At 41.3% G+C, this 27,586-nt stretch overlaps 1 protein-coding gene across 1 annotated transcript; it reads left to right on the top strand.

The window, feature by feature from the left end:
* Positions 1 to 688: 688 nt before the first annotated feature.
* ST13 (ST13 Hsp70 interacting protein) lies at positions 689 to 24,368 on the top strand. Its single transcript, XM_071551834.1, has 12 exons — positions 689 to 870; positions 5,317 to 5,374; positions 6,604 to 6,673; positions 6,778 to 6,848; positions 7,368 to 7,434; positions 8,014 to 8,098; positions 10,894 to 11,004; positions 12,360 to 12,462; positions 16,331 to 16,447; positions 17,113 to 17,176; positions 18,331 to 18,431; positions 22,602 to 24,368. Exons 1-12 carry the CDS (start codon positions 761 to 763, stop codon positions 22,728 to 22,730), a joined length of 1,086 nt encoding a protein of 361 aa, XP_071407935.1. The 5' UTR covers positions 689 to 760; the 3' UTR covers positions 22,731 to 24,368.
* Positions 24,369 to 27,586: the final 3,218 nt, after the last annotated feature.

Genomic DNA, 27,586 nt, shown 5'->3' with positions numbered 1-27,586 from the left:
AATGCCGAGGGCGCACCAGGGCCCTGCGGAGCAGCCGCCGCTGCCGCCTCTGGAACGTTCCCGCCACACCGGCACGGGGGGGCGGGGCCTCAGGGCGGGCGGGGCGCGCTGGAAGGTTCCACGGCGCCACGCGGCGGGGGGAGCGCGGCCGGGCTTGGGCCAGGCGGGGCAATGCCTGTAGGGGCGGGGGCTCGGGTGGATGGGCAGGGTCGTGCCCAGGGGCGGGGGCTCGGGTGGACGAGCGGGGCAATTTCCACAGGGGGCGGGGCCTTCGGTGGATGGGCGGGACAGGGCCTGGAGGAGGCGGGGCAATGCCTGTAGGGGGCGGGGGCTTCGGTGGAGGGGCGGGGTAATACATGAGGGGGCGGGGCAATGCCTGTAGGGGGCGGATCTCGGGTGGATGGACGGGGAAAAGCCTGCATGGGGCGGGTCTCGGTGGATGGGCGGGGCAGTGTCTGCAGGGGGCGGGTCTCGATGGATGGGCGGGGCAATGCCTGTAGGGGGCGGGGCAATGCCTGCAGGGGGCGGATCTCGGGTGGATGGACGGGGAAAAGCCTGCATGGGGCGGGTCTCGGTGGATGGGCGGGGCAGTGTCTGCAGGGGGCGGATCTCGATGGATGGGCGGGGCAATGCCTGCAGGGGGCGGGGCAATGCCTGCAGGGGGCGGCCCCAGGGCCGGGCCGGGCTGGAAAGTTCCGCGGCGGGGGGCGGAGCAGCGAGCGCGCCTGGGCCGTGCTGGTGGTGCCGTCGCCGCTCCGCCATGGACGCGCGCAAGCTGAGTGAGCTGCGGGCCTTCGTCCGGCTGTGCAAGCAGAACCCGGGGCTGCTGCACAGCCCGCAGCTCGCCTTCCTCCGCGAGTGGGTGGAGAGGTCGGTGCGAGGGCTGCGGCCGGGGGGGGTGGTGCGGGGGCCGCGGTGCTGTGCGGGGCGCTGTGCGGGCGGGCAGGGTGCGTGTCTCCCCGGGCGGGCCGGGCCGCGGGGCGGGGCGGGGGGCGCGCACCGTGTCCCCACTCCGCGGGTCCCGCGCCGCGGCCTCCCCGCCGCCCGCCCGCGCTGGTGCGGGAAAGGGACTTGTTATTTTTTGTTCGGTTGGTTTGTTTTGCTAACGCTGACTATTCCCGCTGCAAAAAGCCTTCCCCCCCGGCCATCTCAGCGGCTCAGCTTTCCAGGCTGGAAAGCCTCAGAGTAACACTCACCGGGCTAATTCTCGCATTACGCAGCAGAGCTGGGTAGCCTGCCTTAAAAAGGAGCCCAGTTTATGGGGAGGTGAGTGCCGTACATTTACACTCTGGTGTCCCAAACCATAAAATACCGCACAGGTAGAGTTCCTGCCCACAACACTTGAAGTTACGTGTGTCAAGCAGTCCAAGTCTCTGCTCTCCTCTGAGCCCCTCCACGTCTACTCTTGGCGCTGCTCGGAGCCCGTGGGGTGCCCAGGGCCTGTCCGAGCAGACGCTGCTCAATTACAAACGTTTGGGTTCCACCCTGAGAGCCCAAACACCAGGCTGGAAGGGCCGAGGTGCTTTGCTGCTGGCAGAGAACCCCCAGGCCCCTCTGTTCAGCAGGGGCACCTCTGCGTGGCTTTTATGGCTGCCACTCTAAAGAACTCTGAGAAGTGAGGGAAGTTCCTGCAGGTGCACATTTTATGCAAGGAGAGGGTAAAAGATTTTTATCTAGTGTCGAAGTGGGATTTGTTGTAGAAAACTTGCTTTAATTTGAAAGTATTTTAACGGTATTTCCTGCTATATAGTATTTATAATCAGTGGAAAACCCAGCAGTATTAACTTTTAGATACATACATATATATATATGTATCTAAAAGTTAATACTGTCGTTTTACAATATGTTCTATAATGAAATTTCCTACCATGAACTATTTATTAGCGGTTCTTTTTACAGTGATGCTTAAACTTTCATATGCATCTGTATACTAGTGTGGTTGTAAAACCACTCCTATTTAACTTGGCTTTGCAGTACTGTTAGGACTGCACCTATACCTACAAAGGAGATGGATGTTTGTCTTGACCTACTGAAGGTCTTCAGCTTCTTTTGGTACCATGTAAAAGACTTGAGTGCCTTGCCCCAGGTTTCTTCCATGACTTCTGTTGCCTAATTGCGAAAGTGTGAACAGAGTACTTTGAGAGAGAGCAAGAGAGAGGAAGAGCAATGACTTCTTTTGGCCAAAGAAAGTGTTAAGGAATGGAAAGATGACCATCCAACTTTCTCCATGTTAAAGGGAAGGGCTCTAATTTCCAGATTAATTTTTAGAGTTGTATTTGGTACTTTTCTTATAAGTATAAAATTTAAATTTTGGAGCTGTGGAATGTTTTTTCATGTAAAATCTGCAGAGTGGAAAAATACTCCAAAGCAGAACCTCCTACAGCTGAAGTTTTCTGGTTTTCTTCACATATTTGAACTAAATATTTCCCTAAGTTATGCACTTACATAAAACTGTCTGGAAATCTTGTGGTTTTCCCTCTGCTCTTCCATAACAGTGCTGTTTGCACTAGGACTATTAAGTGCATTTATAGGGTCTTCTCATTCTTTGGAAACAGCATGGCCAGCAGGTGGAAATAAACCGGATAAGTCTTACATCTCTGTCTGGCTTACCTGTCTTAATCTTGGTTTGGTCCCCAGGGTAATGGTGTGAGTGATTACAGAATAATGACTAAATGACAGTAAAAGCCATCACTGAAATTTCAACTACAATTCTGCTAATTGCTTTGACTTTTTTTTTGCTTAAACTTTATAATTCTATCTTAGATTAGGTTAGCTGCTCATAAAGCCAAAATGGGATGCTTTATTTCTGACTAACTGTTAGTATTGCATCAGAAACCCAAAGTCTTACCTGTTTTTATCCACTTGTCTTCTAATGTTTATTCTGCCAAACTGTTGTATTTGATTTCTGTATAGATGCCCTTTGTAGAGAAAGCATATGGTGTGTATGTTTTGAAAGTATTTTGACATCCCTTTTAGTCATGCCCACTTTTTCATAATTGCATAAAAATACAAATGTTTTACTTGATTTATTATGAAACAAGTCATTAAAGGAAATATGTTCCAAAACCCTGCAATAAAACAAAGAAACAATAGCAGTCCTTAAAAGTAAAGCACAGAATCCCTAATTGATGAGAAGGGCTTTTGGCCTTTTTTTGTTTTGTTCAAACAGATTTTGACCCCTTCAAATTCATGGTAATCCAGTTTCTCTCTAAGGGTAATTTTGCTGTCAGTGATAAAAGTGGATGCAGAAATAATAGTTGCTGTTCTTCTAACAAGCCATAAACACCACACTTCTCATGGCTGTGATGAGTGGAAGAATGCAGTCATTGTTGCAACAAAGTCCTGGCAACTCCCAGGAGTTGTTACTGGCATTGCACAACTCTGGTTTAATTCAAAATCTGTTTGTGTGTATGTGTTTTTTATACAGCTCAGCTCCTGCCTTTTCCTAGGAGTGTCTCATGTATCCCTCTACTGTTGAGGTTAAATACGTTGCAAGCTTTGCAGATACTCTTGCTGTGCATTTAATCATTGTAATCAAATACTGGGTTAAGGGATTTTAGAGTAAATTGCTTTTGAATTGTTCTGGGATTGTAACTAGTTTAAATAGAGAATAACAAGATAGCAAAAATATTTTCGAGGACTGAGTGAAACTGTTGAGCCTTGGCAGTTCATGAAATAGCATATGAGGTGTGCATGTATATTAGTTAAACTTATCTCAAAACTGTTCTAAGCTCGGGTAGTTTTTGGCAGAATGTGAAGAGGACAGAGGAGACTTAAGTTGTTTTAGTCTTCAGATGATTCAAGGTGCCAGACTTAAAACCAGCTGTTACCCTGAATATTAGCTATTAACATTGCCAAAATGTTTAATAATTTGTAGTTTTCTTTGTGCAGAAGAAAAGTTTCAAGGCTTCACTCCATGGTCCCTGTAGTCCTAGTGAAGTCTCTTTGCTCTTTACAGACTAGTAGAGAGTTATGTGTTCTATTGTCAGCCTACGAGGGTAAAAATTTAGGAGGAACAGTTACGTGTTCTGTGTTTTCTACCAAGCTCTGTAAGGATTTCTCAGACTACAGTTGTTTAGTCCTTGCAGTATAACTTCCATTAAGCAATGTCAGCGTTCCAAGGACATGTCTATATTTTTTTGCAATATCTTCAGAAGATGCTGGGATTTGTGGTTTTTCCTTGTAAACAAGAAGTGCTATTTGCTTGCCTTTTACTGCAGGGCCTCATGCCAGGACCTGTCAATCCCTGCCACCTCTTCTTCATTCTTCTACTCTTTCTCCCCCAATTCATCCCTGTCCTTGTCCTGTCCCACCTCATTCAGATTTGTTTCCAGCCAGTTTGGGGCCTGGCTGTGAGATGGGACTGCTGACAGGAGGGAGGAAATAAGGGAGAATGGATTGTTGTAGCCTGACTTAAGAAGCTACAACTTCTTATCCTTAGGATATAGTTTTATGTTGCACTAATTCCTGCAAGCAGATAGGCCTGCACCCTTCCAGTTCCTCCTGCCCACCCATTTGCCCACATCCTTCTCCCCTGCCCTGCATCCCATCTCACCAGTGGGTCCCAAGGAGGTGGGTGTGCCCACTGAGATAACAGAAACGTTTTTATTGAAAACTATCAGTAGATGGGAATGCAGGGCAGAGGATGGATGGGAATGGTAGTCCTTGTGGCATGCTGCCAGTAGGTATGATTAGATGTTCTATGGAACAGCTGGAGAATTCAGCCTAGGCTTATTTCTGGCTGCTAACCAAGGTCAATATCATGTAGAAAGTTTATTCTGTATTGACAGAATGCTGTCTCTACAAAGAATGTTCCTTAATTGTAGTGAAGGAAAGGCATGACTATTGCAATACAAAAGAGAAATTATTTATTTTCCTAGGCAGTAATTTTTTTAATTGTGTAAACATTCTAGGCCGTTCTCTTTGCTTGGTTGACCGCTGTTCCAAAAATAATTCTTATTTTAGTAATATGTATAATCATAATACTTAGTTTTGATTCAAACATAAATTACATTTGAAGGGGAGAATCCATTTGAGCCAGGGAGGCAGCTTTTTCTGATGAGGAAGGGTGGATGGAGGGTGATGCTCTGAGTACCGGTCTCGCTGGAGTTGTACAACAAACACCGTGCTTTGCACTGCACTGAGGAAACCATGGGGCATGTGGGCTCTGTGTGCTGGTTTGACAGTGAATTGGATCATCATGTTTTGTGTTACAACAAAAAGCTGAGATTATCAGGATTTGAATCAATAAAATCCATGGCATTATTTCTATGATCTTACTTTTTTGTTTTTTCTTTTCTCTATTTCACTGAAAAGTATGGGAGGCACAATACCACCTGCTCCAGCCAATACCTCCACAGAGGAGACAAGTAAGGTGAGATAACGAAAAATTTATCACAGAAAATAACATTTGCATGCTACAGAAACTACTGAGCAGCAGAAGGGGAAAAATTTGTCAGTCTTCACTCAGACAGGGTGAGAGAGTGTGGCAGTTCAGTCTGAAGCCTGCCCATTGTGTGCTGTAGATAACTTGTTACAGATGGCTTCCTAGTTTATTTCAAGTGTTATCATGCTCCATTTCCCTAATCCTGAATGCCTGATGTTCTCTGCAATGCAAAGGCCAAGCAGAGTCTTCATTTCTCTTTATGTTCTCACTGTCTGTTTATAAACCTTTCTCTAGTCATTAGTGGATTAAATTATAATCTTTTAATCAGAAGAAATATTAACGAGCATGATAAGTAATGAAGTTAACAGTTAACTATCAAATTTTTAAGGCAGTGTTGTGCAAGAGATTTTCCTTGGTTTTTGTTAATTTATTTTAAGGGAAACATTAAATTTGCATTGTAGATATTTACATCAGGAGTTTTTCAAGCGTGAAATTCTTTTGTAAGAAATGGATTTTTTTGTTAATTTAAAAAGGCCATGGATGCTGGAATTTCCACCTATTTCGAGCTATGTGGAGGGATTGTGTGTGTGTACACAGTTTAGAGTGTGACACTGAGTGTGAGGACACATTGCTTATGCCTGTGATAAATCAGGATGTGCTAAGTTATAGGATTCAGATGAAACTTACTTAAAAGTCAGTAAGAAAGCCTTTGAAAATTTTAACAAAAACAACACTCTTAAGTAGGTATAAGTGACAACAATCTCTGACCGTAGCAAATGGAAACAATATTTAAATCATTGCCATCAGCTCCTTGCTAAAGGACCTTAGCTTAATAGTATTAATAGATTGAGGGAATTTTTGGTCCAGAGAATGTGTGAAGGAAGGCAGGAAGATGGGAAGGGTTGGTTAGTAATCATTGCAAAACTGGTTCTGAATTGGTTGCTGTTTGGATTATTTGGGTTTGATTATTGAATTAGACAATTTGAAGGACGGACTTTGCCAATAATAGAAGTTCGTGAGTTCTGATTTGGGCTCTGAAATATTTGCATACATGATAGACTTAATCTGAGAGGAGGAAAAAGGAGATTAGTATCTTTAAAAATAAAATGGTTCAGCCGTAGAGTGATCTGCTTTTTCTAATGCATTGTTATTTATGAGAGTGAGAATAGAGTGTCAGTCAGATATAATGTGTGCTTACAAATGTATTTCTCTCTCAGGGCAAAGCAGAGGAACAGCCAGAGGAGCCGCTTAAATCGCCTGAACCAGAAAGTGAAGAGAGCGACTTAGGTGGGGAAAATAGGTGACTTTGTTGCATTTTGCCAAAGTGAAATTATTCTGAAAATCCTCTCTCTGCAAATTGAGCTTAGTCTTGCTTTTTGTTTTTCCCCCAGAAATTGACAATGAGGGAGTGATTGAACCAGACAACGATGTCCCTCAGGAAATGGGTGATGAAAATGTGGAGGTAAGCACAATATTTTCAGTGTGGCAGGAGGGAAGATAGGGAGAGGTTTTGAATGTAATCAAGGATAGCAGCTGAGGGGGGGTGGGATGAGCACTATATTATCTCCATAGCCAGCTGTTGCTTTGGCTCTTTTTGTTCTAACCAGAAAACTTACTGGCTTAAAACCACACTTTTTCTTATTCAAGGTTAGAGTCAATCAAAACATTCCATAAGGATGATCAGGTCAGAAAACACCAATGAAGCTTATCAAAACACCCATGAAAACTAGATGTGTAGAATTCTACCATTATCAAACTTTGCTTTCGAGCATTTTTATAGCCAAAAATAATGTTGGTTAATGTCTTGAAGCTGAAAGCAAAGGTTTTGTGGCTTTCTTTGACCTATGATTTCAATGCAAAATAAAGATTCTGGAATTGGAGAACTGAAGGTCTTTTCTTTGGTGCTGTCTTAGCATGGTAATTCTGGCCTGCAATCCACAGTTTTTGGGGTTTGTGTGTGTTTTTCATTTTATTTTGTTAGGTAACTGAAGAGATGGCAGATCAAGCTAATGAAAAGAAGATTGAAGCGATAAATGCTCTAAGTGAAGGTGATGAATTGTTTTTTAGTACATATTCAAGGACACTGAGTTTTGTTCTCCTTTTTTAAAAAAGGAGGTAAATATCTTGGACCATTTTGAATGCTTTCAAGGAAGAGAAAACCCACTTCTTGTTCAATACCCAAAACTATCTAGAGCATGAAAGCTTCTTTAAATACTGTCTTCCCAATGTAACTATAGTTTTAGGGAAGGCAAGAGAGAGGAATGAGGTATTGCAGCATCTTAGTTACAAATTGATCATTATAGTACTTCCCTGCATATTATGATTAGTGTCTCTAGTCATTTGTCCTAATGCAGTGACAAGCTGTATAATAAAGATGTGACATCCTATTTGGTTGCATTCAAAGTTAAATGTAGGAATTAATTTGGGAAAAGTCTCTCTTCTCCTCCAGCATTAATTTTGGAGTTTGTACTTCAGTAACATAGCAAGAGGGAGAAATTGATTTTCCTTTGTTGATAGCATTCTATCTAAGAAGAGCTTAGTGACATCACACCCTGTAAAGCAGGTTTGGGAATTTGGATGTAATTTCATTGCATAATGATTGAAACTTGACTGCTGCTTATATTTAGGTGAACTTCAGAAGGCTGTTGACTTGTTCACAGATGCTATCAAGCTGAATCCTTGTTTGGCCATCTTGTATGCCAAGAGGGCAAGGTGAGTCATAAACTAGTGATGTGTGTTTCTGCCTATTCTGTTATTTCCCTTAAGGTGTCTAAATATAATGACACCTTGAGGATCCATGGAAACTTAAGCCACATGAGGGAAAGAGAAGAGTTCATTTCATGCATTTTCATTCATTTAATCTCTTATGTGTGATTCATCAGATATGCTGAAGCAGCCATATAAAGAATCTTTATGATAGAGTAAATACAGATGTTTCAAAATGCATTGTAGTAATATTGTAAAGGAAACTTTCCTGCCTGAACTTCCAGTAGCCATTCTGGCAGTCATAGAACCATAGAATGGATTGGGTTGGAAAATACCTCTGAGATCATCAAGTCCAACCCTTGGTCCAACTCCAGTCCATTTACCAGATCATGGCACTCAGTGCCATGTCCACGCCCTCTCTGGGCAGGCCATTCCAATGCCTGAGCACTCTCTCGGCAAAGAATTTTTTTCTGATCTCCAACTTAAATTTCCCCTGGCAGAGCTTGAGCCTGTGCCCCCTTGTCCTATTACTGAGTGCCCAGGAGAAGAGACCAACCCCCACCTGGCTAGAACTTCCCTTCAGGTAGTTCTAGACAGTGATGAGGTCACCTCTAAGCCTCCTCCAGTCACACTTGTATCACCTGATCTGGGACTTCAATGCCTTCACAGCTACACGCCCCACACTCACACAGTCAGACCAGGTTTCCTTACTGTCTTGACCCTGGGTTTCCTGTAACAGAGTCTCAGACACCTGGATCCTTAAAATAGTTTAATAATGGTGCAATAACAAAGTAACAGCTCGAGCTGGTGCCTCTGAGGAGAGACCCTGAACAAAGCAAGCCCTGGGTTTTTATACCCTCACAGTCTGCTTGAAAAAGTCTGGAGTCCTCAGCTGCTGCAGTGCCTCTGAGTGTCCAGTCCCCTGGCTGGGCCACAGGTCCCTGTGCCCTCTGTTGTGCAAAGGTTGGCAGCAGCTGGTGGGTTCCTGCCTGGAGCTCTATCACCCAGAGTTCAACCTGCAGCTGCACATCGAGCCGCCTGCACCAAATGTGTTCCTCAACAATATGGATTTTGGTATGTTGAGATAGAGTAATGCTGGGTAACAAACAGTTTATTCTGGGATTAAAATGACGATTGAAATAATATCCTGTTTAAATGCAAACTTAATTATGGTCCTGTGAATTCTCTCTCTCATACTTGCTAAATGCATTTGTTCACTGTGAGGTAAACCTGGTTCTGTTCAAAAGTCGTATGTTTGAACAGGACACATCCATATCTCAACCCATTCTCTACCCACCTTATATCTCATTGCGTCTACCAGACTGCAAATGGTGCAGATTTTTGTCAGATTTGTTGTGTGGTCACCCTGACTTCATAATACACAAGCATTTTTATTTTCTTAATTCTTGAGGACGGCTGTGCAAGTATGGGTTGCAAAAGCAGAAGTTTGGGGATTTTTCTCTTTTTGCACAAAAACACACTAACCATGGATGATTTGATAGTTTACTAAATCTTTTCTGTAGCAAAATGTAATTCAAATAAATGTTCAACTTCTGATGACTTTCATGAGATTAATTACTGTCCTTTAACTGTTCCATTCTGGTACACCTTCACTGACATTGTCTTGATGGTTTTTTTCTCTCTAGATCAAAGTTTTTGCATGGAACACCACCTGTGTACATTAATACGTTGTTGTCATTGCCATCATAACAGTGTTTTTAAAATCTCTTACAGTCCTGTATCTTCTCAAGGTTTAGTAATGGAAAATAAGGATGTTAGGAGAAGTTTAAAAGTTACCTCAGTTGGGCTGTTGTAGAAAGAAATGAACAGTATATTAGGATATTGTAGAACTTGCCATGCTGATAAAGTGCTCTGAGTAATCCACCCCTTGGATTTCAGTTCTAGGGTGTTTGTGCAGCCAACAGCACTGGAATGTCTGTCACTGGTGAGGTGTAGCTTTGGAACACAGACACTTTGTCTACTTGTTTGTTTCTAGAAGAGAAAATATGTAACTTTGTTCTTGCTTTATAACAGGCCTTAATGACAAAGTTACTTATAGGCATTATAATGGTTGATAAATTATTTTCAATTAGATGTAGGACAGTTCTGATTTGGAGTACATTGAATATTAAATACTTTTGTTCAGGAATGTTTTTAGTGTTTCCTTCAGAGATTTGTAATTTGAAATGCCTGAACCTGCTAAAGTATCACTCTACTAGTTAGTCAGATTTGCTTGTGAATTGTAAAGTTTGAAATTGTTACACTTGACAGCAAGGAATTTGGGCTGCTTGCTGGGTTTGTGTTTATTTTGCTGCTTTTAATTTTGATGATTCATCTCCTGTCCCTTTTTCCTCATGACTTCAGCTCTTGGTCCTTGTAGCCTGTATAACTCCTCATGCTTTCTTTGTGTTACTGTGTTAAAAACTATGTGATTTAGCAGGCATAATATGATTGTTATTTTGTTCAAATTGCTAGTTGTCATTGTCTGTAGAGTCGAAACACCATGGGGCTGAACTGTCTTTTACATTTATGTGTTCTTTCCTTCTGCACTGAAGTTATTCATGCTGGCTTGCCTTGAGTCTGAAAAACGAAGGGTTTCAGTTCTTGCTAATGATTCACCTGCAATTCTGAGAGGGTGAGACTGAATTTTGGTGACTTTGTTATCACATGAGATCTTTGTGAACTCAGCTCTTCAAATGCATTATCTCACTAGCTTGCCTGTTAGTCATCCAAAACTATTTGCAGCTTAAGTTAGTAACTTGGTATTTCAGTATGTGCAATAAATGTTCTTGTTCCCACAGTGTTTTTGTGAAACTACAGAAACCAAATGCTGCCATTAGAGATTGTGACAGAGCCATCAAGATTAATCCTGACTCGGCACAGACCTACAAGTGGAGGGGGAAAGCACATAGGTAAGGAATTGCACCTGTTCTTGATATTGTCTTCAGTTACTTGAGGGGAACAGTTTTGTTTATATGTTCTCTCCTTCTCTGTGTCTCTGAACTGTCTGTCTTGTACCTGAGAGCAGTAGCCTTGAGCCAAGAAACAATTGTGCTGAGTATGTGGCTTAGACAAAAGGACAATGGTGATTTATTGGTGGCAATTTATGAGAAGTCCTCCTGGCACTGTCTCTTTCTCTCTCGCTCTTTTTAAAACGTGTCTTCTAATGGCTTACTGCTTTTCTGAATAACATTTTCTAATTATTTGCTAAAGATTATGAGGTCTAGGACTGTGTGTCCTATTTGTTTGGAGGTCTGTTTTCACTTGGTTCAGGTTTTTTTTCCACTAGCCTATAGATCTTAGACATCTCTCTGCTGTCCTTATTCTGTAGATCCTAGAGCAATTTTACCTAGTAAATTAAAATGCCTGGTTATTAAGGAACCATTTGTTGCAATTGAGGATTGGTGTTAAGCAAACAGTGTAATTATTTTAAATGGCATTAGGCATCCCCTCCAAGGATAGGTCAACTTTTTTTTTTTCAAATGATGGTAAATCAGAAAAAAAAAGGTGATACTCCTTATGGTCCCCATAGAAGTGGAAGAAGTAAATGCTAATAGAACTTTAAAAAAAACAGGTATTCAGAGAGTGGTACATTAATGTTTCCAGTTTTAATATACAGTGTGGACCCTAAGAGTGGGAAGACTGGAGCATAGTTTGAATTAATACCTCTGTCTGTGAGCAGAACTGCTTTGACCATTTAGTAATACCACCATTTGTTTAATTTTTGTTATCACGAGTTTGTATAAATTAATAGTAAAGAAATGTGCACAGAAGCTTATATGAACCCTTCAACTATGGCATGGTGCATGCAGTCAGCTAGGAAGTTTGAGTCCTGAGTGGAGAGCATCCACTAACACTTGGAGTAGTAGTGGTACAGACTTGTACAGAACACTGAATGTGTAGTTCTACACTGAACTTGTGCCTACCGGTACAGAATATTTTTATTAGTGTGCTTCATCTGTTTTGGTAGGGCACCTTCTCCCTCTTAAAGGGTCCTTCTTATTTATAGTAGACAATGAGACCAACTCACAGAGGGTTTTTTACTCATTGTCACTTTAAACTAAAGTTACTGTAAGGGTATGAAACAAGCAAGTAAGAATCCTCTAATGGTATTGTAGTGTGCAGCTTAGAGGAAACACCATGGTTATTAAACTTCTCTAAGTCCTTGTAGCTCTGTTCTGAATGCTGCATGATTAAATATTTGAGGAGCTGTAAATGTCTGGTTTGCTTTTTCCTTCTCTAAGTGTTGGTGTCTTCTGAATTCCAGACTTCTTGGCCACTGGGAGGAGGCTGCTCATGATCTTGCATTAGCCTGTAAACTGGATTATGATGAAGATGCCAGTGCCATGCTGAAGGAGGTGCAACCAAGAGTAAGTGGGGAAGAGTGTTGGAGGGCTCTCCTGCATTTTTCTGAGTTACCTTGCTGCCTTCACATTCTTCCAATATGCATTGCCTTGTGGAAATATGTTTGTGTGTCATCTGACACTTCAAACTGAGTTTATAAATTCTTCTGCCTTCAGTCACAGCTGTTTATGGCTGTATGTAGAGAAATGGAGTCTGTGGGACTGGGCACATAAATGAAATAGGAAACATGTTCCTTTTAAAATTTTAACAGAAGAATCTGAAGCTGGTGGATTTTGCCAGGTATTTTAGAATCTAGACTAAAAAGATTCAGAAGAGCAGGATAACACTAATGGAATTTTTTTTCTAAGTTGTTTCTGAATTGATCAAAGCTTTGTCCTAAGCACAATTTCCAAAGGAAGAATTTTACTGTGGTTTGTACTTTCATTAATCTGCCCCATGAGGGCAGACTCAGCTCTGCAAGACTGGTTTTTCAGTGTTCTCCTGTGTCTGACACCAGGGTTCTTCTAAGGAAGAGCTGCTGTGTAACAAATGTAACACTATTGATAGCAGGCTTTCTTTTTCATCAGTTCCTGCCAGTTCCCTTGAAGTGGTTGACAGACCACAGATGGTGACTGCTGCTTGTGTTGGGTTTACATGGGAAGTCTGGGGGAAGGTGGAGGCTGCAGGGCTGGCCCCTGGTAAGGAGAGACTTGTGGCTGCCAGTAGTATCAGATGGAGCCAGTTCCAGCTGGCTCCTGAACTGACTCACTGCTAGCCAGAGCTGAGCCAGTCAGCAATGCTGCTGGTGCTTCTGTAATAAAGTGTCTAAGAAGGGGTTAAAAATGCAGCTCAACAGCTGTGAGAGAGAGGGAAATAAAGAAACAAAATATGAAAGAAGAAACCCTGCAGACACCAAGATCAGTGAAGAAGGAAGGGAAGGAGTTGTGCTAGGCCTGGAAGCAGAGATCTCCCTGCAGCCCTTGGAGAAGGCCATGGTTAAGCAGGTTGTCCCCCTTGAACCCACAGTGGAGCACATATCTGCCATGCAGCCCATGGGGGATCCCATGCCAGAGCGAGAGGATGTGCCTGGAGGAAGCTGCAGCTCATGAAGAGTCCACACTGGAGCAGGCTCCTGACAGGGAGCTGCAGCCTGTGCAGAGGAGCCTGAACAGAAGCTGTCGGTCCTGGGGGACTCATGCTGGAAGTCTGCTGTTTAAGGGTGATACCCTGTGGGGAGGACCCATGCTGGACACTATCCTGTGGAGTGACCACAAGCTGAGGCTGGAAAAAAGCGTGAGGAGGAAGAAGTGTCAGAGGTGCAATGTTATGAACTGCCCACAGCCTTCATCCCACTGTGCTGTTCAGGGTTGGGGAAGGAGGTGAAAGAGAGGGGAATGAAGCAGTGAAGTTGACCTTTGGGAAGAAGGTGGTTTTAGTTCTGTCATTGTTTCTCATTGTCCAACTGGTTTTAATTTGCAATGAATTAAATTAATCTTCCCCATGTTGGCTCTGTTTTGCACATGATAGTAGTGGGTGAGTGATCTCCCTGTCTTTTTCTCAAGCCAGGAGTTTCTCCGTCTTGTTTTCTCTCACTGTCCTGTTGAGGAGGGGGAGTGAGAGAGCAGCTGAGAGCCAGCCCAGCTTAACCCACTGCATACATAAATGTTCGTGTGTCTAATAACTTAAGCTTTCATTTTTTTTCTACCATGTCTTTGTCGAGGAAACATATGTGACTTTTTCATGGGTGATTTTCAAAATCTATAATAAATAGAGATGATTTGTTCATCTAATTTTTTCGCTTCAAGCTTCCCTAGAACTTTTCACTTTGTAGCACTTTCACCTAAAAGTCTGAGTCAAATTCTAAAAATATTAATTCATTTTGATAAATACATGGAAATAATGAAAATCTAAACTTTGGAAACTCGTTGTGCTTCATTAAAAAGAAAATAAACACTTGTCTCTCTCTTAATGAGCCCCTGAATGGCAGTGACATCAGGTTCTGGTAGAATAGGTTAATTGTTAGAAGAAGGTTATTAAGAATGTGAGGATTAGGGCTCATCTGTGCCCCTTTTTTGTTTAATGGCATTAATAGTTGTTTTGTGATTAGGTAAAAAAGTCAGAGTGGGAGGGTTGAAAAATGGTTTGAGATTCATTGGTTATTGGGAGAAGGGAATAAAAGTATAGGGAATAGTGTTGAGATAAAGATTAATGGGATTCCTAGTAGTGATGGGCTTATGAATTGGTCGAAGAAGCTTTGGTTCATGGTCACTTTCAGGAAGCGCAGTTTGCAGTGGTAATGGTTTTATTAGAGGGGAGTTAGTGGAAGTAAATAATAAAAGTTTTGGCTGTAGAATAAGTGATAAGTCAGGAGGTTAATATGATAAAGCACCCTGGATTTGGGTTTAGTTGTGGCATATCATTAAGGAGGGTGGGTAGTCCTCTTTCTCTGGCTTAAAAGGCTAGTGCTGGTACATAACTTGATGATGGAAGTGAGGATCAGCTTTCAAAATGGCTTAGGGAAGCGGATTCTAGAACAGTACAGGTATGAAACTGTGGTTAGCACTGCAGATTTCTGAGCATTTGCCGTAGAAGATGCCAGGTCAGGTGGCGATGAATGAGGTTTGGTTTAGTTGTCCTGGGATTGCATCTGTTTTTATGCCAAGGCTGGGAATAGCTCAGGAGTGGAGGATGTTGTCAGCAGCGACAATTACTGGGATGGGGGTTCTGTTGGAACAACAATACAGTGGTTGACTTCTAGTAAGGCAGAAGTTGCCAAGTGGATGTTCTGTTGTTGGCAGTATGTAAGAGTCAAATGACAGGTCTTTGAAGTCTGTGTATTCGTATGTTCAGTATCATTGGTGGCTGAGGCCTTTAAGGTCAGGTCAGGTTCATCAATTTCATCTGTTGTGTGAAGGATTTGAAAGGATGGGAGGGCAAGGATGATTGGGATGATGGCGGGTGGGATTTTAGTGTGCTTTCTCTGGCAGGTGTACTTCAGGAATAATGTGATATGAACTGAGTATCTCCCAGCTAAAATAAGTTAGATCAAGCTACTTGTAAGTTCTTCCTTTAAAAAGTATTCTAAAAGAATCGGGAGAGTATCCATTGTCATAATAGTATCTCTGTTCTTGCAACACGATTTTGCTGTGTGTGTGTTTTCATTACAGGAGTGTTAGAGAGTAACCATTGTACACAGTTTGTGAAATCATGAACCATTTTTTGCAACAATCTATAAGGATACATTCCATTTTCAGGAAAGCAGTGCTGCAGTTAGTTCTGTTTTTAAATGAGCCCTGAGTAAGGAGCCTTGGGGAGTTCATAGCTAACTCCTCTCTGTTGCTGGGGCTGTAAATTTGATACACTTAGAAAAAGTAATAGGAGGCAAACTTCCTCCCCACCAGCCCTTTCCTGGTTTGGTTGAGGAATCGTTCGATCTGCTTGGGTCTAGCTGTACATGCTGTAGAGGCATCTGAAACAGCAGTAACACTGAGAAGTGCGTGTGCACCAGGAGAATTACGCTTCCAATTGTGCTCTTTTCCAGGGCAGTTGCTGGATTTAGTCCTGGAGAAATAAATATTTCAGTGTAAAAGCATGAAGGGACATGGAATAATAATATGTTGAAGTTCTAACTATGGTACAAGGCCCAGAACAATTGCAAAAAAAGTATACTAGAGTGTATGTTCTGATGAATGCAGTCAAGGCTGAGTAGACATGAATAACTAATTGCCATGGGGAGAAAGTAGCAAATGGCTCCTAAAACAAAGAGGCTTTTAACATGTGAAATCAGATCTTAATCTTCTGGTAAAAACAGAAATTCTTGCATGTATTTTGTATTGAAATACGTTGTGTGATATGGTAGAAATGTAAGTGAAATTTTGGTCTTCATTGGAACAGGCTCAGAAAATTGCAGAACATCGACGAAAATACGAGCGGAAGCGTGAAGAGAAGGAAATCAAGGAAAGACTGGAAAGAGTGAAGAAGGCACGGGAGGAGCATGAGAAAGCACAAAGGGTGAATATTTAGGCTTTAATATTTCTTAATAATTTGGAGAGTGTTGTAGTTATTTTGGTTAAAATGATTTGCAAAGAAAAAAAACTAAGGTCTTAAATTTTAGAGAGTTGATTTCTGTCTCTATTACTTGACCTATAATGAAATCTGAAGGAGGAGGCATTTTACTGCATCTGTTTTTACTGCTTGTGACAGAAACAGTCTCTGGAATCCCTACTAATCCTGTGTTTCAAAAAGTTGGTTATTGTATGACTGCTCCAGAATAGTTTTCACTTAAAGAAAGTAGTTAGTATCCCAAAGTGGGAGGCTTTAAATTCAGGATAATACTCTGCTTCTCTTCCTCAGTTCTTGATGCTCTTTACTTGCCTTTATTTTTGTGCTTTAATGATCTGTTTTAATATGGTGTGGATGGGAGCTCTAAAAATACAGTTGGGGAGCTAAAACAAATCATACAGTTCACAGTCAGTAAAAACATTCTCTGCATAACTTATCTGCAGTAACATACAACAGGAAGAGTAGGCAGCTGTTTCTTGGCAGTGGTTTTGTACATACTGAAGTACCTGCCTGAAACAGTCTTGGCTATTGTTTTTCTCCTAAACTCATTTGAACAGTAGGAAACAGGCTGCAGTTCCATTGTTTTATGTGGAATGATGTGCTTTCATCTGCAGGAGGAAGAAGCAAGACGACAGGCAGGAGGAGCCCAGTTTGGTGGTTTCCCAGGTGGCTTCCCAGGTATTTTATTTTTAAACACCAATACTTGAGGTAGAGGTGGCTGTTGTTTCTATGTGGACTATTATAACTACAGTTTTTATAGGTTTTTATAGCATTTGTTCTCAAGACAGTGTTTTATGATGTTTAGAACTTGTCTACAAATAACTCTTTGAGCCATAGTTGAGAAGAGGAATGGGATTCTTTTTTTAAAGAGGATTGATACTGTGTCGTGAGTGGAGGCAAGACAGAAACCAATAATTAATGCATAACAGAATGAAAGGATTTAGATCTGGGGCGACAAGCAGAATTTGCTTGATTATATGTCAAAAATCTAGAATAAAAATGTTTTCTAAATTGCCCATTCTGCTTAAGAACAGTAGTTTTAAAGGTGAAAATTTGGATTGAATATTGGAGAAATCTGTGTTGATTGCTAACTGCTGTTGAACAGAAGAGTTTCTCAAAGGAGGGAGGTAGTTCAGATTACCTTGCAGAAAAGGTGTACTTCACAGTTCCACAACAATTAGGCTTTCTATGCTGTTTTTTGGTACAATGGGCTGGGAGAAACAAAAGTACTAATGCTCTTGAAGACTGAGATGTAGTTGAGGTAGACTGTGTGTGAGCTTCAACTGGATAAGCATCAGCATCCAGAGACAGACCACATGTACCATGCTCAGCACAGCTGGGAAAGCTGCTGATTAAGGATTCAGTCAGAGAACCTCAAGCATTTTGCTTAAAGGGTCTTGATTTTTTTGGTTTTTTGTTATTTTTTCCTTTGGTGGTATAATTTTTACAAACCTAAAGTTTCCCCCCAGTGTGAAGTGTGGTGGGATATACTACTACTGATCTGCTTTTGCCCTGAATTGTTCACCCCAGGCATTCAAATTCCTTGTTTTCCTGGGCTTGAGACCCACCTGATTTAAGTAAACAGAGAAATAACTGCACTCATTGCAAGTCTGCTGTTCAATTGGGTTAAAACATGGATGAAATAAGATGTAGGTCTTCACAGAAAGAGAAGTTGGAAGACCCTGCTTTCCATCCAGTGGACCTGCTGTAGCCTTAAGGAAGACATGGCTTTAGAGATGTGGCAAGGGCAGTATGTCTTGGTCTCAGTGAGCTTCCTGTATGGATGAGTTAAATGATTTTCATCATGCATTCTCCTTGTCTTGGGTTTTCAGGTGGATTTCCTGGGGCTATGCCTGGAGGTATGCCAGGAATGGCAGGTATGCCAGGTCTCAATGAGATTCTCAGTGATCCAGAAGTTCTTGCGGCCATGCAGGTGAGTATTTGTTAAAATCAAAGCTACCTGTCCTGAACAAGAGAGGAACAACACCTGTGGGCTTAAGGGAAGGAAGAAACTTGCAACCTTCTGGATAGCAATGAGAGGCTTGCTGGATTCTGATGTAAAAATCTTCCTTGTGTATGTGACACCAGACTGTCTGGATTCAGTGTTAGCTATTTTTCAAACTAATGGGAGCTTAATTAATCACACACACACACACACACACACACACACACACACACACACACACACATCTTGGTCTGTGATAGGCAAAACTATGTGCTATTTACAGTTTGTCATGTCTTTTGAAAAAGTATCTCAATTGGTCATTTTCATTCACCTGCTGCTTTTTTGAATCCACAATCTGTAGACAAATAATTATGCACAAACAAACCCCCTATTATTGTAACATAATATATTGCAGTAATGTTGAGAGGAGTGCCGTTATCTCAGGGGATGAAGTGTATGGTTTTTGCAAGAGTCCAGTGGTATCATAAGAGTTCTGCATCTGGCATTTTCTGAATTCATGTTCAGACAGCTTACTTCTCCAGGGGGCTTCATTAATTATTTTAATTAATTGCTCGATGTCATGACTAGTTCTGCTCAAGAAAAGTATTCCATTACGTTAAGTAGAACTTATCTGACAACATCAGTTTCAGGCAGGTGGGCTAGGAAAAATCAGAGTTATGTAGTTGTATTAACCTGCTAGTATGATCAGGTGTAAGAGTCTTGTTTCTTTTTCTGGATTGCTGTGGTTAAAGCAGAGTTACATGTTGTTCTCATCTCATTGCAATGAAGGCATTATAAGGGAACCTTATTTGGTATGCCCTTGAATCACCAAAAATTCATCACTTTCCATGCCAAAGTTCATGGATTCCCTTAATGATTGCTGATGTTGGGAAACGCACCTTTACTTAGACTGCCAAAGTTAGCAATGTTGACTTGCATGCAAACCATCCAGAAAGGGCCCCCTGATTTGTAGCTGTGTTCCTTACCTGGCCAATTTATGCTGTAATACAGGAGTTTGCAATTAGAGTTGCTGAAAACAGAGTTTTGAGATACATCTAAATATTAAGCACTTGCCACATGCCTTTAAGGAGACTCCACTGCATGCTGATCATGTATGTCCCAACATAGGGTAGGATGCTGTTGCAAGAATGTGTGTTGTCAGTGTTTTCTGATAATGCAGGCAGGCTTTAACATGCTCAACCTGTCAGCAAAGCCTTGAGTTTCTTGCTGACCTCTTTTGTACAAATTTTACATCTAGATATGATTTATTTAACACTTGACCTTTGCCTACCTCCCACCTTTTCCTAAGGTGTCCAACTCTGTGTTCTAGTCTTCTCTGAATTGGCAGTGTGAGCTCCAGTCTTAAAAGTTTCTACTGCTTGGTTTCTGCTGTGTGCACCTATGGAATATGTTGGTGGATAATGTTAGATGGCAGCTGTTATGTCTGATATTTGAGGTGCTACAAAAAAGTCTGAAGGTACTGAATCACTCAAGCCACTGCCAAATTGCTGTTTTCACTGATGGTTTGTAGAGGCTTTTCATAGTGAGGAGTTGGTGCCAAAACTGAAATATTCTGAGACTAAAGACCACCACCTCAGTCTTTTTAGACTTATCTCATCGTCTTTGAGACTGTTCTCTGTGACTTAACACTGAAATATGTCTGAGTCTGTTAACATCTCAGTAAGCCTCTCAACTGCCTGAACATGAGCTAAATTAAACTGGTTATGCTGTCAACTTCATCTTGTCATCTGTAGAAGCAATCAGAGAACCAGATATGGCTGCCTGTGGATGTTTAGGGAAGTTATTGCTCATCACTGGCATAAAGATAAGAATCTTACCTGCACTGGGTGACCCGACCTTGGCAGGGGGGTTGGACTCGTTGAACTCCTAGAAGATGTATTTCTTCAGGATGTTTCCTATTTTTCATTGACCCTGATCTTGGTCTTTTAAGCACTAAAGACTCAAAGCAGCAAAATGTTATTTTGCATTCCTTTTCACAGCTTCTAATGGTAGTAAGTTGTGACTGCAGTGACCTCTGATGCATGTAATTCTAGCTCATGTGCCCTTAAGCTTTTTAGTCTCCAGAAGAACTGACTGAAATTTTAGCGTGTTTCTCTTATTTTACTGTTTTGCCTTTTTGGAGGGTTCTCTAGTACTTCCTATCTTAGACTGCAACTACTTTCTCTAGACACAACCTGACATTTGTGTTTTGGAGTGAAACAGAAGCTCTTTTCATAAGCCGTGATAAGTAAGATGAACCCATGGCTTCCTTGTTTGACATGCAACCATATGTTAGACCCAGACTTCCACCAAAATACATATGTTGGAAACAAAAGAAGAGTGATAATTTTTTCTTAGAAGTGTTTTTCATCCATCTGCAACTAAACACTAGGGCATTAGGAAAACATTAGAAAACTGAATGTCTCCCTAGAGCCATTTGTAGAATGGTCCATTCCACCTTGTGTATTAAACACTTCCCTATGGAAATGTTGATATCCTCAATCTTAAACTTTATTTTGATCATATTGCTCATCAATGTGAAACCTTGGATGTGTATAACATTTTTATAAACACTGTCTAAGGTTGAGAGCTTCCAGGGAGTTGCACAAGCACAGAATCATTTACTTGCTGTGAATTTATAGGACCATGAAACATGTAGCATAAAATTGGGTATTTAACATTCATTTAGGTGTGCTTGGACACCAACCAGTGACTGAGCTTACTCAGCTTTTTGTTCAGATTCACATATAGGTGAAATCAGATTTAACAGCATTACATGATCTTTATATATGCCCTATTTTGAAATCAATTCAAGAAATTTGAGGTTGGAAAGTCTTCTTTTTTTCCTTGCATGGGAATACAGTAAAGTGGAGAAAATATATCTAGTCCTTGTTTTATGAACTTCAGCATTCTATTTTTCATAGCGTTTGCAAATTATCTTTTGTGAAGGAGACAACACAATTGTAACTCCTCCGATAAGACCAAACTCTTGGTTCCTAATATGTATAAAATATGCCTGAAGTGTGTGGGTGATTTCAGGGGAGTCCACACCTACCAAATGCAGTTTTGGATCAGACTTGTTAAACAGCTCTGGTCTGGGTCTGAGGCCAGAATAAATACAGGATGGTGTTGGTGTAGCAGTGAAAGCTCTGGCACCAGTTGGATTCTGATGGTTTCCAAAGAATACACCTGCTGTTGCAAGGGATTAGAAGTCTTAAGGAGCAGTGTATCTTTTGTTGAAAATGTGCTAGAAAGAACAGCAGATGAAATTACTACAGCTAATGTGAGTGATTTGTGTTCAACAACATAAACTACTTGCACTTCAGCTGAATTAAAGAAAACTGGAATCTTTACAGAAGTTGCTTATAATGGAAACATTTTTTTCAAGCTGAGATGTAAAATCAGTACATAGGGATTTATTAAACATACACATGTAAATTGACTAAAACAGTTGCATTCAATGGAGGCCAAAGGTATACTGGAAGTATGGGAAAAGAATATTAATGCTTCTTGTACTCAATAGAAAAGATATTTTTTGGCAACTGACTTTAATGATAATGTGAATGTATTTATCTCCTGCAACACAGTAGTGTGATGAGAGATAATAAGGTTCTCTTCCAAGTGTGATTTCTCAGGATATAGGGGATGATGGGAATTGGATACATTTTAAAAGCCAATCATTACCACAGTCTGTTTTCAACCCCAAAGATTTCAAGCTTTTGCTGCTAGAATGAAAAGGGAGGAATAGGATGAGTAGCAGCTGTTTCTCAGAGCAGGGTTATCCTGTTATGCATCAAACTCCTGTCTTCTTCAGAATGCATTTTCTGTTCTGCCTGAACAGAAAGAATGCAGTAGGTGTGGCTGTTTGATAGCTCCTGTTCTGGAGAAACAGAACCCTTATCCTGTTCCTGCTTCCTCACACAGTGAGGTTTTACAATACCAAGTTCAGTAATGACTCCAGTATTTACTGACACAGCTTAACAACATACACTCTATCATTGGGTTCTCTTTATTAGAGGCTTCTTGCGTAGAGCAAACTGTAGTCTTGTCATGTTAAAAGCTGAGCAAGGTTAGATTCATGTGGAACCACATAACCACTAGCTTTTGTACACTTGTTTTACAAAGGCTCTAATTTTTTTTTTGCTTTTTGTCCTGCAGGATCCAGAAGTTATGGTTGCATTCCAAGATGTTGCCCAGAACCCAGCAAATATGTCCAAGTACCAGAGCAATCCCAAGGTCATGAATCTCATCAGTAAATTGTCTGCCAAATTTGGCAGTAAACCATAAAATCCCTGGTTCTTAAAAATCATATCTGAATGGGAAGGATTGGATTTGGCTAACCAGTGTTGCAATAAAACAAACCATTTTACCTCTGATATTCCTAAGAAGAGAAAGTTCTAAGGAGAACTCTCGTGCCCCAAGTATTGACTTTATTTAGTGATTGGTTTGTAAAAACCCAAATTATATTCAGATGACCTAGTTTCAACCATCCCTTCTTGTCCAAGAGTTGCAACCTTTTATTGTAAGTGTTACAGACAGTTTCCTATGAATGAATGCTCCTGTAAGAACTTGTAATGTTTCAGGAGTATAAGAGAAAAACATTTTTTTTCTAACGTGGATTTTTTTTTAATTGCTCTCACTGAGCAAAGAGGCAAGAACTTCAGCAGCTGAAGTCTGTCTTAAACCCCTTTGGACAGAAAAGTTGGCCTAGTCACAAATAGCAAAGGTGGGACAAGTTTAAAGAATTAATTGTATAAAGGAATTGTCTGCAAATACAATTTTTTTCTTTTTTTTTTTAAGTGGGTGACTGTGACTTCATATAGCTATTATCAGTATAATCATACCAGCTAGTTACACTGGAACTTCTGGCAGTACTGCAAATATTGTATCATTTTGATCACAACTGTGCAGCAAAGACAGTCCTATCCTTTGCGCAACGTGGCAGAAAGTACATATTGCAGAGGCCACAGAGGTTTTGTTACTTGTTCAGTTCTTGTCCAGCACCTTTATGTAACATTTATTTATCAGTCTGGGTATGGGAGAGCAGCTCACTGTGCTTGTGCTCTGGTCCGTTCCCAGCTGCAAGGTCCTCCACTGGTTGCACTCACCTTTCCCTGGGGCCATGCTTACCAGGTTGCATCTATTTGGAAACTTTAGGGAAGGAGTCTTGTTCCCATCACTACCTCTGTCCCACTGAATGCAAACCATCCAGAACATGTACATGCAGAGTTATAAATCAGTGAAGGGGAGAATACACAACAAAATTGCAGCTCTGGATTCTGAGTCGGTTTGAGTCCTTACATACTTACTGATTAAAGTTTCTTGGTCAAAGTCCTGCTGTCTCTTTAGAGGTGATGACTCTTTGTTCACTGCATTCTGTAGTCTTCCGTCTTTTCTTGTATCCTCTTTAAAACAAAAGAAAAATTCCACCCCACCCCCCCCCCCCAAAAAAAAAAAAAAACAAAACAAATGATACGGAAGAAAAGGTGAAGTAATTGGAGCAGGCAGAATGTTCCTTAAACACTTGCAGTTTAACAGCATGGATATCCTTGAAGAAATGAGTCTGTGCTGATGATGTTCAGTGGATTTGTCTACCAATAAAGACAGTTGTTGCTTCTGTTTGTCTTAGCTAACCCATCTTTCTGTGGAAAACATGCCCATAGTTACCTGTTCAACACTTGAGTCTCAACGTTTGTGTTACTCCTTTGGAATTCTGTATCTTAAGCCGTAACTGATGTTACCATTGTTAAACAAATTTGGTTTGGTGTGGGAGCTCAACAACGGTTGCAAAGAAGTAAATCCCCAAATGCTTTTTCTCATACTAATGACCCCGCGGAATGAAATGTGAATCTTTTTGCTTAAGAAATATAGTTCTGAATACTTCTCTTAGCCTTTAAAAATAAAGTATGGTTTTGAAAAATACAATTTTTGGGTTTGTTTAACTTTCTGATAAAACCTATTTTGCTTAAATGTGGAAGTGCTTTAATTAAACTATATATAAACTTGTGGTTTAAATTGGAACTAAATGCCTAAGGGTTTGTCTTCATGACCAAGTGAACTCAAATTATAATTGCATGTTGCTGTGTGCTTGGCTTTTGTTCATATTCTTGATCTCCTGTTCACAAGAGGCAATACTCGAAGTAGGTCACTCCTCTATATAGGCTGAAACTTGACTTCTTCATTCAGGCTGGTGCTTATGTGTTGTGCAGGAATTAGAGTATCTTAAATACAGATTTGTTCCCTACATTTTCCTGTTACTCCATCTTGGCTGTTTGGATTAGTCAAAAGTAGGAAGTTACCCCTAGCTAGTAAAAAGAGTCATATCTGGCCTGCCTGCTGACACATCAGTTGCCCTGATTCAGAGTTGATTGGTTAAAGAAAAACATTCTCCCTCATTTTGATGTTGGCATTAGGAGTTTAGCTGAATTCCCATTCTTTGAGAATGCACATCCTATGATTTCTTTGGTGTGTGAGCTTTTTGTTGGTTTTAGTGTTTCCCAAATTAACTGAGGAACTCTGTGGACCTCATCTCAGTTCCCTGCTTTGGCATGTGGACATGTAAACAGCTGAACTGATTTGAACAGAAGTGCAAATGCAGAAAGCTGAATGCACAGGAGATGAGCAAAGACGGTAAGTTCCAAATGTGGGATGTAAGTAGCTAAATGAGGAAGTTTTCTCCTTGCTTGCTCCAGTGTTTCCTGGCAGCTCCTTCAGGTAATTTGTTCTGTTGCAGCACAGAGTAAGGGTGGCTCTTGTAAGTGCAGTGACAATTATCAGCCCCACTGGCAATTTGACTCTCAAAGCTGCAGGTGGGTATTGCTGTCAGCTGGGATAGGATGCTGTGCTGCCAGATGCTTACCTGCTTCAGGTGTGGCTGCACGTGGGTATTGCTGTCAGCTAGGATAAGATGCTGTGCTGGCAGGTGCTTACTTGGTTCAGGTGTGCCTTTCTGCCTTGTAAAGCAAGTGCTGTACTGTGCTGTTTGGCTGGTCCCATGCCACAGATGAGGTGACCTGCCTGCCAGGGAGTGCAGTGATACACCTGCAGCTGACTGGGAGCAGAGGGTCATAGCCTTGTTACTGTGGCATGAGTCCCAGTGACTTGACTGTCCTCTGTTGTTCAGCTGCTGCCCCAAGGGAAAATAAGCATCAGCTCAGCTGTCACTTCCAGGCTGTTCCAGTTCAGAGAACTCTATTGCATATTAACGTGGAGAATGCAAAGCTTGCTGCCTTTACCAATTTTTAAAAAAAATTTCTCTTGCTTCAGTGTTGTGCTGTGAATAAATGCTCTTTATCAAAGTGGCTTGGATTGTCTTTGTTGGAAGGCAGTGACCAGATGGGCAGAAGCCAGACTGTCTCAAAGTTGGATAAAAGTGGGTGGGATGAGCTTGGGCAGAGCAGTGGTAGGCCAGAGGCAGAATGGGTCAATAAATGAGTATTAAAAAGCCATGTCAAGGTAAAACTGTGTTACAGAAACAGCTTGTTGCAAGTACTATCTGTAGTTTAAAATGTCTGTCTTTAAATGCCACTTCATCCTTCTTGTTTGTTACTTTCAGGGATTTTCCTTAAAGCTTGTATGACTCACACCCTCACATATGCCTGTGCATCCCTCTTCTGTGAGATGGAAGAGCAAATAATACTGTTTATGGAAGCTCATGGCAATTGCTGTCTGAGCAGAGCCTTTCACCCAGCAGGATTGAGGTTGTGGACCTAGTCAGGGGGAGCTGGAGCCAGGGTAGCTTTGCCATGTACCTTCCCATGGATCATGGTGTGCTTCTTACTGGAAGTTTGGAACCCCTTTGAAATCCCCCAGGGCATCTAGGCTGAGGGATGCCTCAGTGCTTTCAGGGTTGTAGAGCAAGCAGGTTGTTGAACTGGTGGTAGAGGCTAGAGGGTAGTTTCCTTCGTTTGCTGCAGGGCAGTCTGATACTGGCAGCTACTGGTACTGAAGGGGATTGGTATCCTGGAGCTGGAGGGTGTTCTGCTAGGGAAACGGTAGCAGTATTTTCTTCTGATGACTAGAGAAAGGTGTCTCATGAACCTGATGCAGAACTCTGCAGAGGTGAAGTAAGAAATGGCACCTTCCAATTGAATGCAGACACCTCCACGTTTAGTACTACAAGACAAATCCTAGGTCAGTGATGTGATACAAGCAAATACAAATACAGAGGAAGCAGGAACAGTTTTAATGTAACAAATGAAGCAGGTCAGGTGGGTGGCTGGTAGATCTATGCCACGGAGCAATGAAAAAATTCAGGTGACTTTGGGCTACAAGTCCTTGATCATCTTGGTAATCAGAGCCTGGGTAAGTCATACTCACTCAATGTGGTCCTCACAAGCAGGAACTTCATGTAAGATAAACCTCCTCTCACCTCTACTGACTGGAAGTCCTGAGGTCCCACTGAATGTAAATATCAAGGACTTTCTGTAAATCTGAATCTTGATCACTAACCAAATTCAGATGTTAACTTGTAATCCTGCTAACAAGGTGTTACTGCTTTACCTGTCTGATGTACAAATACAGTTCTGAAAGGTACATTCTAGATGAATGCCCTCACACAAGCTTGAGATCTTGTCACTAAATAAATGTGTTTGCAGAATGTGGCACAGCTCCTTTTGTTAAGTGGGTTACAAAGTTTGGCACCTTTGTTTTTGCACAGGTCTTTTTAATGTACAAACATGTATTTCAATGGCTACAAGGAGTATGAGTTTCTGCTGTATGTAAATAAATTAAATGTGAAGGATTACAGGATTTGGGTTAGCAGTTTATCTTGGAATTTCTTTGTAAGTACAGCAGCTGAAGCATAATTTGTATAGAGCAAAGGTATTCAGAAAGACAAGGTACTTAATACTCAAGTGTAAAGTAAATAGCAAAGAGGTAAGGTCTAAAGCAGGTAACAGTAAATTGAATTCCATGATTGAAACATTTAGCTTTCTAACACTGTCATTGGTGGGTAAGAGTTAATAGAAGTGAGTTGAATTTGCATTTTACATTTCGGGAAGAAAAATATCATGGCTGAAACCACATTAAAAACAGCACAATGTTCAATAAAATGACCTTTTAAAATAGGCTGAAGGTACAAGTTGTTAGGAAATCATCAGAATTAGACAGAAAAACATCAAGGTACTGTATTGAGAATGTGG

This window comes from Pithys albifrons, chromosome 3 (genome assembly GCF_047495875.1).
Source record: "Pithys albifrons albifrons isolate INPA30051 chromosome 3, PitAlb_v1, whole genome shotgun sequence".
NCBI lineage: Eukaryota > Metazoa > Chordata > Aves > Passeriformes > Thamnophilidae > Pithys > Pithys albifrons.
Note: the sequence above shows the minus strand (reverse complement) of the source record. Positions and strands in the feature narration are given on the sequence as shown.

What these genes read in the sequence shown, in the direction of transcription:
- ST13 (XM_071551834.1), top strand. Translation starts at nt 761, where the DNA reads ATGGACGCGCGCAAGCTGAGTGAGCTGCGGGCCTTCGTCCGGCTGTGC. An exon ending in TGGGTGATGAAAATGTGGAG is followed by an intron (nt 6,849 to 7,367) that starts GTAAGCACAATA and finishes TTATTTTGTTAG; the next exon opens with GTAACTGAAGAGATGGCAGA. An exon ending in TGAAGGAGGTGCAACCAAGA is followed by an intron (nt 12,463 to 16,330) that starts GTAAGTGGGGAA and finishes TCATTGGAACAG; the next exon opens with GCTCAGAAAATTGCAGAACA.